The sequence below is a fragment of the Lathamus discolor genome, chromosome 9 (genome assembly GCF_037157495.1).
Source record: "Lathamus discolor isolate bLatDis1 chromosome 9, bLatDis1.hap1, whole genome shotgun sequence".
Classification (NCBI taxonomy): Eukaryota; Metazoa; Chordata; class Aves; order Psittaciformes; family Psittacidae; genus Lathamus; species Lathamus discolor.
In genome coordinates, this window is record NC_088892.1 from 16,566,273 (window position 1) to 16,584,857 (window position 18,585).

An 18,585-nucleotide genomic window follows, 5' to 3' on the forward strand; every position below is an offset into this window, starting at 1 on the left:
TTTGGGGACAAAAGAATAAGGAGAACTGGAGTTTCTGGAGCTATGAGTATGTGAAACTGTAAGTACTGAAAGGCCACTTTCCCAGATGTCCTTTGAAACAGGTTAGTGGGAGATACTGTGAAATTGTGAGAACAAAATCCAAACCAGGGGCTTTAAGCTGCTCCCTTTTGTGTTAGATATCAAGAGTACTGAGGTAATAAGCAAACTTTTATCCCAGAGTTCTGAGAGTCTCTTTTCCCCTTTTATCCCAGTTTTTCCTTGGCGCTTGTTCTATTCACCCAACATGTTTTACACTTTCATTGCTTCTTTTGCTTATGGCTCACCCTACCTCCTCCATCTCTCCTCTTTTTCATTCCCTCTCCCTTTCCTTCTGGCTCTCCATCAGCCTCTTCTGAGCCACTAAGAGATGTGCTTCTGAGTAGGAGTTTTCTGCAAATTGGTTTCACGGTGTCCATTTTTCTTCTGTCATCATTCCCTCATGCTTGCTATATTCCTACTTTTCTCTTACTCTTTCTGCTCTTGTGCCATTTGTCCCTAATTGTGAGCTGGCTATTTGTTGAATACAGCTGGAAAACCAAGATGAAAAAAGTTAAAATGTAAAAACCCCACCACCCTTGCTCCAAAAAAAAAAAAAACCCAAAAGGACATTTTAGGTGAAAAACAGTGTTTTGTTTTGAGAGGGAAACTGGAATCTTGTACTTCACAGCAACCCTACACAATTCACAATTTCCGGCTGAATATTTTTGTCTGCTGATAAACAGAGCAAAGTGTTGTTTGTACAGTGTGATCTAGACATGCAGTAGAGATTTTGGAGTCTCCCTTTCTTTGTGTTCTGTTCTCCTGATTTTGTGGGATTGTTAAAGCATTTGTAAAGGATGTATATGGCATGATTTTAAATTCCCTGAAGAGAATACAGATGGGCTGTGTAATTATTGCTGAGAGGTGCTATTTTCTGTGTGCTGTACAACTCACATTCATAATATTTACTTGACAGCCAGAAAAATGTGGCCATCTCCGAATACTCTGAAACAATTCTTCTCGGTATAAAAACATTTCTCATTACAGAATATATAACATATTTATTTTCATATCTCTCTGTGCATTCAATTCATTCTGAATTGCTTTCGATATATTACAACATTTATAAAATAAAACTTTTGTAAAATTTAAGATCTTTTTCTCATTATCAGATTTATTCTGTCCTGTTTCATAGCATGTGTTTGTTGCTGGCAGGTTATTGCTGAAATGGGCACTAGAATATGCTGGGGGAGTGACATGTGAAACAGTAATTTGAGTTGGTGATACCTTGCAGGTGAGTAGGAAGGACTGGCAAGAGTTTCTGCCCCTGGTCTGGCTGGACCTGTAATGCAGCTCCAGTTGTGTAGTCACTGGGGTAGCTTGTGCATAAAGAGGCTGAATTTTGCCTTGTGCCTTGTGCCTCTATTTGTATGAGAAGATGAGTAGTATCTATAAATGTCAGCTGTTTGAAAGACAGCGTTACGTCAGTGTGGGCAGAAAACACATGTAGCACATAGCCTCCTTTGCTGAATTTGTTCCAGGCCACAGACATGGTCCAGCAGTCTTCGGTCAGATGCTGTGCTTACTTTAAGCACAGGCAGCTGGTATAGTTCTTTTATTTTAAAGTAGCAAGCATATTTAGCACTGTTAGGTATATGGTTGGACTTAATGATCTTAAAGGTCTTTTCCAACATAAATGATTCTGTGATTTTGTGTTTCTAAGTTTGCTTCTTATAAGGCTAATTCTGTGTCTGTATTTGTAGTGAAGGCGAAGTTAATGTGCTGGTTTGTATCTTTTTATTCACTGAAACAGAGAAACTGCTATGTTGGGTGATGTTCAGGTCCTTACAAATTGCACTAAATACCGTTCTGATCTCTACTTCTTTGAAGGGAGTCATATCCCTCTTCCTGCAATGCCAAGAATGCCTCGCTTGATAACTCTTGAGATACCTAGTTGCTATGTTAAAGACTAAACAGGGAATACTTACACTTGGAAATTGAAAAAATACAGTAAGAAGTGTCTCTTTGCAAAGCTTGCAAGGGAATATTGCGAGGTCAGGCACATACTAGCTTTTAGTTTGGCTCAGGTCTTTTTAGTATTGGCTTAGTCATTTGTATTTGTAATTAATAACTAATATAGCTATAGCACAGATTAGATACAGCTTTATCATCATTAGTCCTGGGAGTGCCTTTCTTTCACTCAGTAACAGTACTGGGTGGAACAATTCATAGGAAGGGTACAAGTAGAAAGTTTCCATTATCAGTTCCTTTCCGATTTTAGTCAGTATTATGCTTTCAGATTCAAATTATAATGTAAATGTAAAATCTTAATGTATGAGTGAAGGCTGACAGTTTTCAGAGACTGCTGATTTAAGAAATGGTGAAGAAGGAAGCTCTTTGGCTCTTTACCAATACCATCGTATTAGCTGCAGGTTTCTGTTTGGCTGAACAGCTGGCAATTAATGAATTGATAGGAAGTAGTCACAAGGTAATGGAATTAGCAAGTGAACATCTGGTATTAAAAATTAGTAAACATAGAAAAGTTTTTATGAATTTTCAAATTTGGTGGGAAAATAATTGCCAGTTGACTACAACTGTAACAACTGTATATACACAGTGAAAAAAAAGGGTATTTTAAATGGCAAAGTAGATATTTTTAAGTGAATGACTTCCCCATGCACTGCAAAAGATGAATGGAATCCAGCTGGCTTTCAGACATACAGATCCTATCTTAGTTTTCAGACCAGCTGTTTACCTTGTTCATCTTCAGTTCTTAACAACACTTGGAGATTCTATAAGTAGCTCACAAGACCAGCTCACACATAGTCCTTGCATGTGTCCATTTCCAGACTGAGATGATTCAAAATACAAACCACTGTTCTCTTGCCCAGAAATTGTAACTCTAATCGTGGTATTTCTTGTAGGCCACTCTCCGGCATCATTTCAGATTTAGCACAGCTCCTGCTAACCATTTCAGGATCATTCCTTTTCTTTGAAAAGCCTGAATGCCAGTTATATACTGCTTTTCTCAATAACGCATTAGTTAAAGACTGTAAACTTCAGAACGATGTTAAAAATGTACTTTATACTAGAATCCAAATAGTACTGGTATCAATTAAGTTTGACTGGAAAAAAATATGTGCCTTAGTGTTAAGTAAAAAATAAATAAAAATTAAGAATATTTCTTTCCTGACTGAAATTGTGTTTTAACTTCTCTTTATTTTCCTCTTTTATTGAGGATGGAATTCAGCCAGGAAGATAGGAGCAGCAGTGTCACAGGCACGGAATTGTGGTGGTCTGGGATAGGAGATGAGGAGGTTTGCAGCCATTCTGCTGGTTGGCTGCTTCTGGCTTCACAAACCCCTCCAGAGACATGGGGCTCAGGTTTCTAGATTTGTTTAACTGTGTGGTCCGTTTTGTGAATCTGAACGGTGTTTTGGCAAACACTGGGGGATTGAGGTGAGGCACAAGAAATATTCCAGTTGGGAACTAGGATGCAGATTAATGTTGGAAAACTTAACTCTGCCAGAGCCTATGAACTCCCTGTTTTTCCAACATGATCATCAGCTCTAAATCTTTCTTACAATAGGTGAAAAGTCTAATGTAGACCTAGAGGCAGGAGAATCCCTGTTTTTTCTTTTCTCTCTGTTTCATTAGCAAGGTCTGGCGAATTCCAGCTCTCCTGCCACTGCAGAGCCCTTGTAGAGTACAGAAGCAGCACCTCAATTAAATATGAAACACCAAGATAAATGTCTGAATAAAATATCCAGGACTCAGACAAACTTCCAAAACCTGCTTGTCAGCAGTGAAATGCCATTAAATCCTCTAGGAACTCATTAATAGATTAACATTTGGAAGAGTAATTACAGCTACATTAGAACTAAGAATAAAGAAAAATAAAGGAAAATCCAGCAGCATCATTTCTGTAAACTCTTGACACAAAATGAAGATCAATACCATAAAAAAATCAGAGGTAAGGAATTAAGGTCAAGATGATTATGTCAAAAATAGGTAAGCTGTTCATATATATTTCAAGAAAAAAACCCTACTCTGGATGCAAGTGGCATGTGGTGTTTCATGTTATTTGTGTGGAATACTACCTCACTGCATAGAAAAAGGATATTGAGGGGAAATCAAGGATGTATCTAGAAACTGGAAGAGTTGATCACTTCAGTGCTGTTAACCTAAATCACAACTAAAATTAACAATGTCAAGCTTTGTAGCTGCAGTTTCTGAGCCAAAGCAAGACACTGATCTTTAGTGAGACAAATATATTACCCTTCAAAAGGATTAAATACTGCAAAAGTCTTCTTTGAGAATTTATGTTACAGCTCTGTAGTGGAGAGAGAAAAGATAAGGTAAAGTAGGTACTGTAGTGAGATAAATAGGTGAAATCTTGAGAAATGTTTTCATTTTTCATAAAATTCTCACTCTCTGCAAATTTTATATATATAATTCATTCCATTATAACCTGGAATATGAATCTTGCAAATTTATGAATAGGAGGAAATACAAGTGGAGAAAATAGGACTTTATTTAGAAATGCTTTTTTATTACTGAGTGTATCTGCTGTAGAACCAGGCTACACAGCACTCTTGCCAGTGGGAACTGAGTTATTTTCAAAAGGAAGAAGATTAAAATATATGAAAAGTAACAAGGCTGTAAAATACATAGATGACAAATAAAATGAAGTCATCAATGTGTAAAAAAAATTGTTAAGGTTTTAGATTTGCAATTTTCCTATTTAAATGCCCTCATTGATTTGTTACAAATACTGTTAACCCTGTGTTTGGAAAATGGTGAGGACATTATCACTTGTGTTCTCATTTGTAATAAAATAGATTAACTTGCTGTGAAATTTTAACTAGGCTGAGACACAACAGTAGCTACCTAATGAACCAGAGCACATTGCTGTTAAGTAGCTAAATAGATGCATACTGATTACAGGACTGAAAAATGGATCTGTTTACTTGCAAAAAAAAGTCTGTTCATAGCGTTATTCATTATAGTGGGGGAAATTCAGCATCACGTTTCCACACAAACATTTAGAAATAGACAATTTCTCCATCCATATGCAGTCTTACGTGATGACACTCTATCCTAATTTGCAGTACATATAATACAGGGAAAACGTAAGCTCCTTTGTTGCTTATAGAGAAAACTGTATCTTCTCTGTACATGTAAATTTTTATAACTGATGTTAGATGACATAATCAACTAATTCAGTTAGAAAGTGATTCACTGTGTGATTAAGAATGACATTATTATTTGACACTTTTATTTCTGTCTGAGCATTTCAAACCAAGACCCTGAGTTTGAAGGCAAATTACTTGAAGCAGAGATTATTTTATAGCAAGAGACAATGGGAAATGCAGTTACCAGAAGGAGCTCGAATTCTTTGCTTTTCCAAATCATCAGCTCTTGAATTACTCAAATAACTTCCATTTAAGATGACATATATGGCTGTTTGTGTGATATCTAAGTGTTAATTCATAATCATATTTGTTCATAGGGTTTTTTTTTGCAGAACAGTTGGCATGTCCTCTTCTTGGCTATTCATTTTCATGGCTGTAGTAGACAATGAAATTTACTTACACTATGTACTCTTCTGTTAAATTAATCATTTCGAAATGGTATCTTAATTGTAAATTGAGTGCTCACTGTGGTAAAAAAAGGGAAAATAGCGCCAAAGAGGACAGTTAAAACTGAAAGCCAGGCAAATAAAATTGTAGTCATAGTTGTAGCCTGTTAGCAGTAACCTATTTGGAAGCTATTGTTTACACAAAGGTATTGTTTACACACAATATTTATAAACTCAGGATTGCAGGTGTATGTTTCATCATTTAGAAGAATACTTCTTGGGGCAAGAACATGACTTGTACAAGCAACTTAGTAAGCAGCCCATCCACAGTCTTGACTCTTGTTTTACTCTTCTGCTTTATCTCAGCAACCTCTAAAACCATTCTTTAATGGTTTTAGGAGACTAAAATCAGTGACTTCGACTTTTTTCTCACCAGAATTTGGAAACTGTTCATTTAAAACCATTCAGTTTCCAAAATTTTAAGAACTTGTAACTCAACATAATATATTCATATCTGTTAAAACTTAATAAACATTTTAATTAGCATTCAAAAATACTGCAATTAAAAATATCCCTTTAAGATTTATTAGTTATTGTATGTTCATTAAATAACAGATAATTAGTGAAAACAGATCCATAGAGGATTAACAGCTATGTAATAGATACACATCTGTTACAAGATCTTGAGCCTCAGTTGTTATTTAATGTACAATAACTATCCTATTAAAAACACATTCAGTGCTACGTTTTCAGCTGGTGTGATTGGAATAGTCAAGCGCTATCCTTCGTTATTAGGAGGATCCAATCTCATATTGCCTTCGCATCATTCTCAAATGTATCTGTAAATGTGAAGATGAGTGTGGTTTAGAGAGATGGTTTTCATGGGTAACAGAATGCTCTTAAAATGTCAGTCCTACTGCCAGTGTTATTAATGAATTGCCTCAACAGGTTATGAACAGAAGCTATTCTGCTAGCTATTTATAGTGGAAAAACTATTAGAATCTACCATTCTCTTCCTAAAGCTGTGTTATTGATTTAGGATACTGTCTAGCAAAAGCTACATAAAAAGTTCAGATGTTAGTGAGCTTATTTTCAAAGCACACAGTAAGTTGCCCCCCAGTAGCCAGATTGCATATTCCTAATGAAAAATCTTTGAGAATAGGTTAGGAAGGCAGAGAAATTGCAAAGTTCCTTTGAGACAACTTCCCCAGATTATGCTGTAATTGTGATTCGTAATGAGGTGCGGGTAAGAGGATCTCCCTTTAAAAAAAAAAAAAAGGAAGTAATATTTCAGTTCTGAGTTTCCATGGGGAACAGCTGATTGCCGGGGATGAAGGTAACTCCAAATATGCAGTTTCTGGATTTCTGTAAAATCACGCATCCCCTCGTTAGCATCTCTCCTTTGGAGCCGCACCTTCAGGGGTCTGTAACAGAGGATTAAAGCACAGAAGGGTTTTTAAAAATCTGTAAAGTGTCTCAGGTCATGACCTGTCCTTTTCACCAGATTTGCATTTTTTTGTTGGTCCTGGGAACAGGAATGAAGGGCACTGGGATTTTTAATCGATTCAGAAAATTATACATGTGGAAGCACTGGGTTGGAAGGGATCTCAAGTGGTCATGTAGTCTGTTGCCTTCCTCAAGACAGGATGAATAAGTACCTATGCCATGCTTGTCTAACCTGTTCCTAAGGATTTTTACTAATGAAAAATCCATGGTATCTTCAGGCAATCTGCAAGTATAGATACACAGAACTGCAGCACTTAGTTTTGCTAAATTTTTAGAATTTCTTATCTTTTTTCTCTTTACCTGAAATACTGTGCATATTTATATTAGAGGTTAACATCAAAGTTTCTCAAGTAAATAAGAATTTGCAAGCACATTCTGATTTTTGTTAGTCAGTAATGCTTTTCTTGTAGAAATGAAGTTCTTAGCAGTGCCACAGCTTTTAAAATGTGTTTGAGTGCTACTCTGAGAAGATGCTGATGTAATTTCAGGTACTATTCTAGTGAGTTTACAAATTCAACTGCATTTAGTGACAGTTTGGTCCAAATCTGGATTATTATTGTGAATGTGACTTGTACATGTCAATTTTCCTATCTGTAGCTTAAAAGTATTTTGTGAGAACAATATGAAAGAACATTCTTTAGGTACCTTCCAACCTTAATAATTCTGTAATTCTTTATGTTCCTATGTGTGAAAAACTTAGAAAATAAAAAGTTACCCAGAAAAAAAAAAAAAAAGACATGGCAAATGCTTTGTCATGACAAAGAGGATGAAAAGCTGTTGCCCAGATACATTGCATGCAGAAGGCTATAGTCTTTTTAGCTGTAGATGACTACACTGGTCAAAAGGCATTTCAGTTTTTCTCAGTTCACTATTTATCTCGGAAAGGCCATTTATTATTGGTGTTTTAAGCCAGCTTCAATTTTTTCAGTGAACTTCAGTGAAGTTCATGAGTCAAATTGCACAGATCTTGTTTTATTTCTGTTCCAAGGAAAGGATTCAAGACAGCCCTTCTCCAGCTCCATCTCTAGAAGACAGTCAGCGGCCTGGGAGCCACGCTTCCTCCCATCAGAGCAGCAGCGTGTCCAGCTCACCGTCCCAGTTGGACAACACACCAGACAGAATTGGTTAGTGCTCTGCAGCCTCACACCTCTTTGCATTTACTGACCTCAAGAATTTTAGAAGTTTGTTGAGGCAAATATTTGTTAGCTGGGAAACTCAGGAAAGCACTCGCTAAAACCCACCAGAAAGTTCATCACTACAGTTTGTTTTATTAGGTTCATCACTATACCGAGCCCAGCCCCTCAGATCCACTCTATGCCAGTATCTGTCCTTGCACAGAAGATACCACCCCTTCTCTGGTAAAACCAAATTCTTTTGCTTGCTGGAGTATGAAAGTGCCTATGAAGGCACCTGGAATTGAAAAAATAGCAAGGTATCTTTTTCTTTGCAGATTATATGATGGCTTTTCCATCCCAGAAACCTCCTTATGCCCACACGTTCCATCATCACCATGAGGCTGAGGACTTTCTGATTTTTTTTTGGTGTCTACCCCACAGCTTTTACAGCCTGTGCGTTATTGACCTTGTGTTTAAAATGCTGATTCAGTCTAGGGAAGTTCAGATCCTATTCCTGGTGCTTCCAAGAGGGATCTAGGGCAAGTCAATTAACATCTCTTCTTGTCAGTGTATGTCAACACTGTTGTCTTCAGAATGGCTGGAGCTCATGCAGACACTGCTGAGCTAGATTTGAACTACAAAAACAGCGCGGTCCATGTAGTCAGCACAGACCTCACTTCCGTCAAATAACTACTCAACTGCTTGCTGGGGTTTTACAGTTTTGACTCTGGTCCATGCAGCAGCACCATGGCACTATATAGCACAGTTAGCTCAACACAAACTAGTCAGTAGAACCTGTACTATTTTCCTAAATGCATGCATACACAGGACATAGACTAGAAAGTAGATTCCCCTCAGCTTATTCATAGGTAAAATAGGGCTAGAAATCTGCAGGACAAGAAATGTGACTTCCTATAACAAGAGTGAAAAAGGGACTTTAGTCCTCACTCTAGCTTTTGAAAGCTGTTGTTAACACAGCAGTTGCACACACTGCAAGCCTCTGAGCTTCAGAAGTGGTGCTGAAATGAAAGTTTTTGAAAGATAACTAGGTTTTATTTATGTTGAACTGAACATTTCTCTGTGTTGAACTCTAATGCTTAAATTTGTAAAGATATATGTGTATGTTTTTTATCCATATAAATGTATGTTTTCACTTTTGCAATTTAAAAGAAAAAGAAATAGCTTTCCCTAAAATATGGCAATGAAGCTTTTAACAAGTGTTCTGACTGGAATAACTTCTGTAATAAATGTGTTAATCAAATAAGAACAAAGAAAATAGGCATCCTGAAATTATAAACGTAACACCTCTCACAGATCTTGCAGGTGTTAAGTAAAGAGGTTTTTTCAGCACTGCAGTGTATTGGGGTTTTGCTGTCATCTATCAATTTGGGTTACTAGCTGTCAAACTGGATTTTTTAAATTTGCTGCGTTACAGATAATTACAAATACATAAATCCTTAAATATCTCCAAAATGGTTCCTATGAAGTACTTCTCTAATTAGAGAATCTGAACATTTCATAAAAAAATCACATTCATCTCAGTAGTAAATTGGGTTTTATCTTGGTATTTTTGTTTTATCAAGTTGAGCAGATTTGCTTTTGGTGCATATTTTACTTGGCTCTAAGTGCCAAACTGGGACAGCAAAATGGTTGATTGTGGACAGCAAAATTGGTCAATTGCTTTAGAACTTACATAGTATAAACAAATGTTAAAATACCAAAATACTGAGAAAATATAATTAAATATTTTTGCTGTTCTGGCTTTTTTTTTACTGGTGGTGTTAAAAAGTTGTGCACTCTGACTTTTTTAGCTATGCTGACCAACAGCAGGGAAGGAGAGCTCATTGATCAAGAAACTGGGACCAGCCTAAAAAAAGTACAAAAGGAGAAAGGTAAAATTACAGACTGTTTTCCAGCACAGGCATTTAATTACGCTTATTATGTGTGTATTCCTTTTTCTAGGATTCTGCGTATGCAGTGGCATTATTTTAAAAATTTAATAATGCTAGGTGCTTAAATGCAAAGAATAATGTATCCAGTGAATTTATATGGTATTATCCTTCGAAGTGTAAGCAACCAGGTCTTTGCTTCTTGGTTTATGTAGTATGGGGCTAATATTTTGCTGGTCTTTCGGCTCAATTATTTATGAAGTTCCTAGCAAATATGTGATTAGTCACATGGTATTTCTTTGCCTCCAGGGAATGTGTGTGCAGACTACTCTAATGCTGGTACCTAGGTGAGGGAAACAAGCCATTTTTTGTGTCTAATAATACTGCATTAACTCACAAGTTAGGGGCAGCAAGGGAAGAAGTGACATTTGGCCTGTAGTGACAGTCCTAGAGGCAGGGCAGTGGCTCCTCTGCTTGGTTCTCCCTGCAGTGATTGTTGTGTACTGGAAAAAGTGGTTATTGCTGGTGTATGCAGGTAAGCCCTGAGGAAGTGCTTTAGTGACGGAGAGCACGTCGTGTCTGTGACTGCACATCAAGGAAGAAGCAGCATTTTGTTTCCTTGCAAATATAACAGAAAAAAAAATACTTGCATATTAATAGGCAAGAGGTTTGTTCTGGCATTGCATACAGACAGCACCATATGACATGAGTGCCTGCAAAAAAACCAAAATGATATAAAGAAATAAAAAAAGCTAATGGTAAGTGGATACTGGAAAAATACTGCAAAGGTATAAACTGAGGGAGATAGTAAGGTTTCAGAGTGAAAAAGATGGGGAGAAGGAAGCAACCAAAAGAGGAGAAAACATAAATGCACTTTTAAGTCTACTGTTAATATGAAACATGTTATCATAAATGTAAACACAACATGACTTATATTTTGATTGAGGTGATTTTGATGTATTTTCTGAAAAAAGTTGAGAAGACAAGTATAGACAAATTTATGAGCAGCTCAGAAGAGAATTTTAAGGCTCCATTTACCCTGTGGTTCCAGACTTACATAAAATTACTTTGGCGGATTCATGGTTTTGTATAATCAGCCTTTTTCCTTAGACGCCTGTGAATGATCCAGTCTTTGGGAGGAAGAATCTAAAATTTCCTCCTTATATTTTGTATTTTTGTACTTGAATCTCTCTTTCTGAAAGCTGAAGCAGCTGTTTCCTATTCACTGGTTTCTCTAGACATTTTAGCACTTCCCTCATGAACCCCAGAAAAGCCCTTTTCTGCCATTCTTTGGTAGTTTTGTCTGGATAATCACGCTTAAATCATTCCTTCTTTGGCTCTTGTTGGCATTTATGGACCAGAGGCTAAACAGTTACCAACCATACCTTTATTCCTAAAATTAAAACATTACATTTCTGTAGTAATCAGATAGATGCGTATTTAATCTAAATCTGAAAGCGCAGTTGATTTTAAGTTTGTTGAACCATGCATGGTTTCTTCCCTCATGTTTGATCATTTTTCAGTGAAACAATTCAATATCCTATGGGGTTCGAAGATGCAAATCATGTAGTTATTTGTAGTAGCAGTCCTGTCATGCAGGATGGATGAAGGAAGGTACAGTTTAAGAATCAGAAAAGACAATTCAGAAATCCCCAAAAGCGTGAAAGTAATTTAAACTCCACCACCTGTGAACCTAATTCCCAGGCTCCTGTGATCACTGAGCGTTCCTTGTGACATATACGAAATCACAAAAATTTGATGCTAAAATTTTGTGTACCATAATTTACCTTAAAATTGAAGTTGCATAGGTTTATTCATTTCTCGATCTACATTTTTGCATAGTATTATCTTTAATTGATTAGGTACTGGGAAATATGTCTTTATATGTGTGTTACTTCTGCATGCACTTAAGGGAATTTTTTTGGGATGAACTCAGTGTTCAGAGATTCATCTGCATGAGAAAAACGTGCTTCAAAATAATTTTAGCTTATCATTTTAAAGGTAGAATAAAGTTTCTGGTTTTCTACTTGATCTGCACAGATCAGGGTTGGTTTTTTTTCTGAAAACATGAGAATGAGAAATTGTTTATTTTTTTTTTTGTCAAGTAAAGATGTCATTTTCAAATAATACCATGACTCCAGAACCAAAACCTTTTGAAGTTATAGTGGGACAAATGCTAAATTTTAAAGGCACCAACATTGTGTGTCTAACAGATTCAGGCTGATTTTGCATTTGGCCATGTGACATACCTATATTAGAGTTGCTGTAGGAATCTCGGGTTTACAGGATGCAAGCACGCAGTAACTGGTGGACTTCAGCAGTAGGTCAGAGCCAGTACTCTGCTTCTGAAAATCCCCAGCCTGTATGTGCTCTGTCACCTCATGCAAGTGTTATTTTTCAATGATTTGTCTTGCTCGCATATGGATCCTTTGTTCCTAATACTGTTCTTCTCTTGTGTATAATTAGTTTGGGCTCTGGTGCACCTCTGATATATTGAATGGTTTTTTCATAGTCAGATATGGACAGTCAGTGAAGAGTGTGGTCTGTGCTGGGTTGATCATACATGTAATTTGTATACAAAACAAGCTTTGTTTTTCAAAACCTGCCATTACTTTTACTGAGGTAAAATATATTTACCATGGAAAAGATTTTCAAAGTTATTAAGAAGGCGTGTAGTTAAAATAAAAGTATCAACATTTATTAAGTATGACAAGTAAGCGATTTATACAACCGTAGCAAACATATGTTTTCACATCTGTTTTGAGTAATATCATCATGATTTTAAAAATGATTTATAGCTCTGCAGGCCATAAAATGCCAGCTTTGCTGTAAGTTGGAAGTTTTCAAACAACAAAGAAATTATTGAAGGCATATATTGAACATGTTTTTGTTAGGCACCTTGGTATAACTTTACAAATCTGAGCACTCTGTAACAATTAAGTTAGCAACAAATGAAAATTCAGTAACTAAAATTTAGCAGTAGTAATACTTATGTGAAATCTTAGCATAAAAACCAGTAGAAGTTATTGTAATGATTATAGACAAATACTGTGATATCCCTCAGGATACACAATTTCTGTTTTTCCATGTCCTGTTTTAAGTGATCTCAGCACCAGAAAAAAATCTGCCACTTTGTTCTCATCAATCTAATTTCAAGGTAATTAGGGCTGAAGAGAATATGGCTTAACAGTTTCTCTTTAGAAGACAGTTAACATGAGGTTGTGCCAGTTATGTTGAGCTGTTTGTATATGTTGGTGGGACAGATTTTACAGAATTGGTGGTTGTCTCAGGGCAGAGGGGTAAGAGCCCAGTTAGACCATACCTTAAGCTTTTTGAAGGAGAAATACCATTAACTCTCAATTACATCCTTTCATCATCTTTTTAGGAAATATGGTGAGGCTTAACGTTAGAGGACAACCAACTTCTTTATAAGTCTGCAGTTGCTGGGTTTTTTTTTTGTCAAATGTCTTTAACCATTATGGTGCACAAGCATTTTGCCTTGAAAATCATCCACAGACCATAGCCCCAAGTGTTTACAGAAACTTAAACACAAATTATTCCTGATTGGGCTTTCCTGCTCTGTCTGTTTTTAGGCAGTTACATTTTTCCTGCACAACTGCTCACAGAAGCTAAATTTTAAATTCGTCTGCTTCAGTATATATTCTGAGAAAAATTTCTGTTGTATGGGAAAAGATTGTGTTTGACACAGCCCTGTATTGGCTTTATAGAAAGCTGCATATGAATTCTGGCATTAGGAAGGTTAAACGAGCCAGAAAAGAATTTGGCCATGCCTTCCAGTCAGACTTAAATGCCAGTACAATTATTCTGTTTGACTGCATGACAAGAATTACTCCAAACTTCTCACATAGGATGGAGTAATAAAAGGCACTGGCCCACCTCTTGCCACTGTAAAATCAAGGTGAGTGTTCATGTCTTCAGTGGGAACAGAATTTGGCCAAAGATTGATATTTTGGAAGATTGCACCCTTGGCTAACACTGGTGGTTATTATTCCAGACAGGAGTGATACACACAAGCTGCTCAGGTGCTGTTCCTCCTGGACCCATGGCATGTCCTGAGCCCTGGTGAGAGCTGGGTACATCCTAGCCAGCCCCTTTGCTCTGATTTTGTGAGGCAAGCAGTTTATGTGGGTGACCACAGCGTGCTTTGACTGGGTGTTAGGGTGTTCACATGGGTACTTGGGATGCTGGAGCTGCACTTCACCTGAAGTGGACTGGAGTAAAATTTTGTAAGAAAATGTCATAAATTACCAGTAACTCCAGACTTAACCATTGCACAAGCAGCCTTTGAGTAGAAATAAAGATTGTATTTGTTGAGAAAGTGATTTGCTCTGAATTTCCCAGAGCTACTCAGGGTGATGCTGCCCTCCTTTAGCCCAGTTGTCTGCATCGTCAGAGTACAAATCTGGACTCAAAGGCTGTGTCTCATGTTTCCATAAACGGTAGTCTCCAAAGCTGGGCATCTGGCAGCTATCCCTTTCCATTTTATTAAAGAACACCTTTCCCTTTATTACTTCAAGGAAATGGGAATTTTGCATCATTTCTGTCAGCTGAGCAAAATATTTTCAGATGGCAGGGACTACAGTAATGAAATAATAACTATATGTATTGTATTTCATTTGCAGAAAAGAGGTTGTATGCTGTTTAAATTAATCATTGCCAAAGGACTGGGTTACTCAGGATGTAAGGGGAGGAGAATGAGCAGGTGCAGAACACCTGAAACAGCAACAGGCCCTGGTGTTGGGGGTGTCCTCCAGAGAGAGGACTTTTCCAGCAATTAATCTGAAAGCATCCAGATGGAGAGCTCAAGGAATAAGAGAGCTAAGAGTACGAAGCTGTACCACGCAGTGTGTATACAAAGTGTGCGATAGGTGCCAACACTTCAAATGCTCATCGTGCTGTTTCTTTGACGTATCGATACTTGCATATTAAAGATATAACAAGAAAAAAGCAGTTTTCTTCATGAATGTGCTCATGAATCTCTTCCTGAGATACATGAAAAACTCTCCAAATTAGAAGTGAAGTCATGTTCTTTTTGGTCCCTATGTGTTTATATTAGGTCATTTCTTCAGTGGGGGCAATAACACAAGGGTTTAAAGGTTGCAAGGGTCTCTTCTTCCAAAAAATCTTAAGTGACATGCACAGTGCAAATGTTCACTGGAAAAATCAAGATATTTTTATGCTTTCTATTTTCTGAGAATACTGAAAAATAAGAAGCACAGTGCTCTATTCTGGGTAAAGGCTTTTTCCACAAGTTTTTTTGTTGTTAAATTTAACCTGCAAGTGAACTGACAACTGTTAAAATGTGATCTTTCATCAGTAAATCAATCAAAAACAAAAACACCACACGAAAAGCCAACACCAAAACCCATAAAATCAAGGCAAACTCTTATTATCACTTAGATTTGCAATACATGTAAATAGAAAGTAATAGCAAAGCTTTGATTTTTGAAGTGTCTAATCTAGACTCGTATCGTTGTGATTGTGTTTAACCATTGCTCTAATGTTTATAGATACAAGGGCCATTACAAAGAGATATTGATGAAGTATTCCAAGGTCACATCTTCTACATTAATTTTGTTTTATATCTTTATTTGCAGAATGATTTTTAAGAATGCTTTTTTTTTTCCCGAAGAGTAAAATAGCTGCTTCATAATTATCCTGGCAGATGGACCAAGACAGTTTCTTACATTGATATATAATTTATTAATATGTTTTATTTATTGGATTTCAGTGACTTTAGTGTATCGCTCTCTAAACACTACAAATTATGTGTCTATACAGACGTGCTGAAATGTTCAAATTTTCTTTACTGAAAAGGCTTTGGACCAAATGTTTTGGTAAGGTATCCATGTAAGTCTATGGAATAAAATGGCGAAATAAGAATAAAGTAAGACAGAAATAGAATGATAGGGTCATAGGATAGTTAGGGTTGGAAATGACCTAAAGATCATCAAGTAATAAGGTAAAATAAGATCACTACTCTCCGAAGTCAGGTTGTCTCTTCAGAGTTTACCATTTCCAGTTTTCCTCCAATACTGTGAATTGAGTTTTCAGTAGTATCTTATTGAGCTATATCAGATTTGAAAGGCTTAAAAAAGAGAGAAAAATTACTGATTGGTACTCAGGAGGGGTGCTCACAGAGGGGTGCTCACAGGGGGATGCTGTGCATGTCTGCTCCTGCGCCAGCAGCCTTAGGAAAGCATGAGTTATGGGGAAGCCTTGGAGCACACTGTGCACTGGTGGGTGGTATTTTTTGTAGTGTTTTTGTGTATCCAGGACTTTTTTTCTAATTTGATCTTTTGAATATCTTAAGATCTCTCTGTGGAGTGTGTCTGCCTGCCTTCTGTGTAAAAGTCACATTAAGATGGCAATTAAGAGCTCCCTTCTTTATTGCTTGCCCTGAGGTTTCAGGTGACAGGAGGCCCAAAACCATACATTCATGTGCATCTCCAAAGTGTTTGTGTGCATGCTGCATTAGAACAAACATTCCTGATAATAAAACGTAATAAATCCCTAGTGTGCATACAACGTAGTGAAGTAACCTTGGACTGGAAGTAGAAAAAGGTTATCCTTTTGAAATAGATAGGTAGCCATGAAACCAGAATAAATGTGTTGTTCATTATATTTCAGACATTGCATTGAATTACATTGATGAAGTTACATGATATCTTTTTAGCAGAGCTGATACGACCCATAAACTGAACTCGGGAGCCGCCGGGGCTGCAGAACATCAGGAGGTCCAGACCACAGCCAGCTCAGGCTGTAATTTCAAGGAAATCAGATCTAATGTTCGATTGTTGGGGCAGAGGGCACCGCTACAGCACTATTTACTGTGTTAGGTGTTCAGCTATTATAGCCATATTTATTTCTGGGAATGGACAGGTTTTTTAGTATCTTTTTTGTATTATCAGCTTTACTTTGGAAATTAAGCATCGCACCTGATACGATAGGAGGCCACAATAGTAAGTTACCAATATAATTTCAGCTGTTCTAAAACAAGCGATTTATTCTGAAGAAAAGTGGCCCATTTTGAATTCTTTCCATGAAACTCCCTGCATCTTTGGATAAGTTCAGTATTAATTTTCTGATGTTCTTTTAATGATTCATATTAATACAGTAACAAGTAGATGCATGGGTGAGATAGTGTAAGAATCAGCAAGTAAATAAAATGTGTATTATCTATGTTAACCAAAACCTTACTGTCCCCCTACACTATGTTTGGGTTTTTTCATGTTATAAGCTCTTCATAAATTAATTTAGTGGGGAAAAAGTGTGCAAAATACTCAAGGATTTTTCCTGTTTCTAAAATGTCTCCCAGCTTCTCCTCTCAACTTACCTCAGTCATAGGAACAATTTATTTGCCAAAAGGCTAAACAACCTAAAATGATTGATTGTGAGATTCATTGTACAGGTGTTATAGAACCCAGTAAATTGTAAAATACAGAATGAGAAGAACAAGGAGGATGATCATTCTGATGCTAACGGTAGCATTTTAATGTGCCTATATAGGTGAGTGAGGTGGCAGAGCTGGGAATTGCTCAGTGAGAGGGGCTGCCTGGGTCGCTCTGTGGGGCTGGTGCCTGCTACCAACTGGGAAGTGAGTGTTCACAATTGGCTAAGGTTTACATCTGTGAATATTCTTATTGTAGCAGGTGCTTATGATTGACAAAAAGATGGATGGAGAGACACCTGTGCTTTGCTGTATTTGGGATATGCCAGTCATTGGGTACTCTGTTGGAAGGAAAACTTCTCAGAATTCCTGAATCTGTAGCAGGAGATTGAATCTCCTCTCCTAAGTGAAGTTTCTTTCAGCCTGCTGTGTCTCTGCATTGCATCTATCACACCATCTTTAGTTAAAGCTTTCCTACTTCATCTGAGTGATTAAATATTCATAAGAGCAGGCTCCTTAACTAGCTCCCTTGGCCTGCTGCATTACCAGCTGTACTCTTGAGCTGCTTTGTGTGTTTTCTCCCCTCCCCAAACTCCTTTACTAAATAATCCCAAACCAGTCTGATGGTTTGAAAACGGGACTCTTGTTTCTCAGTTGGCTACTCCCTTTGGGGTTTATGAGATCATCAGCTACAGAGTACTGTCATCTCTGGGCTTATAGTCTGTGTCAAATCCCCCAAATAGGACCCAAGTTAAGCTTCACAGACAAAATACGTCTGGCCAGAGGGACCTGTGGCACGAATTTAGAGGACTGAAGTCAGCTGTTGGATTGGTGGTTGGTTGGTGTTAGATATCTCACCAATGCCTCATTGATACGTTTGTACCCATTAGAACCATCAAGTGCCCTTGTAGCTTTAGCTTGAAAGATCAGGCTTCTGAGAGTTTTTGAGGCGTCGCTCCTATGTATGTAACTAGTTTGTGTGAATACCGGTGAAAATCAGCCCTGAATTAATTGATCCACTTTTAAATGTAGAAGTTGGATTTCTAAGTAATTTTGAGATGATGT

The 18,585-nt window shown here is 37.2% G+C and overlaps 1 protein-coding gene across 3 annotated transcripts in view; it reads left to right on the forward strand.

The window, feature by feature from the left end:
* The window catches only part of DACH2 (dachshund family transcription factor 2), a 285,743-nt gene that overhangs the window by 222,439 nt on the left and 44,719 nt on the right, over positions 1 to 18,585 (forward strand). For all 3 annotated transcript variants that reach the window (XM_065689268.1, XM_065689267.1, XM_065689265.1), the window contains exons 6-7: positions 8,094 to 8,229; positions 10,032 to 10,112. In XM_065689268.1, the coding sequence (XP_065545340.1) occupies positions 8,094 to 8,229; positions 10,032 to 10,112 (217 nt within the window). The remainder of the gene's footprint in view (positions 1 to 8,093; positions 8,230 to 10,031; positions 10,113 to 18,585) is intronic.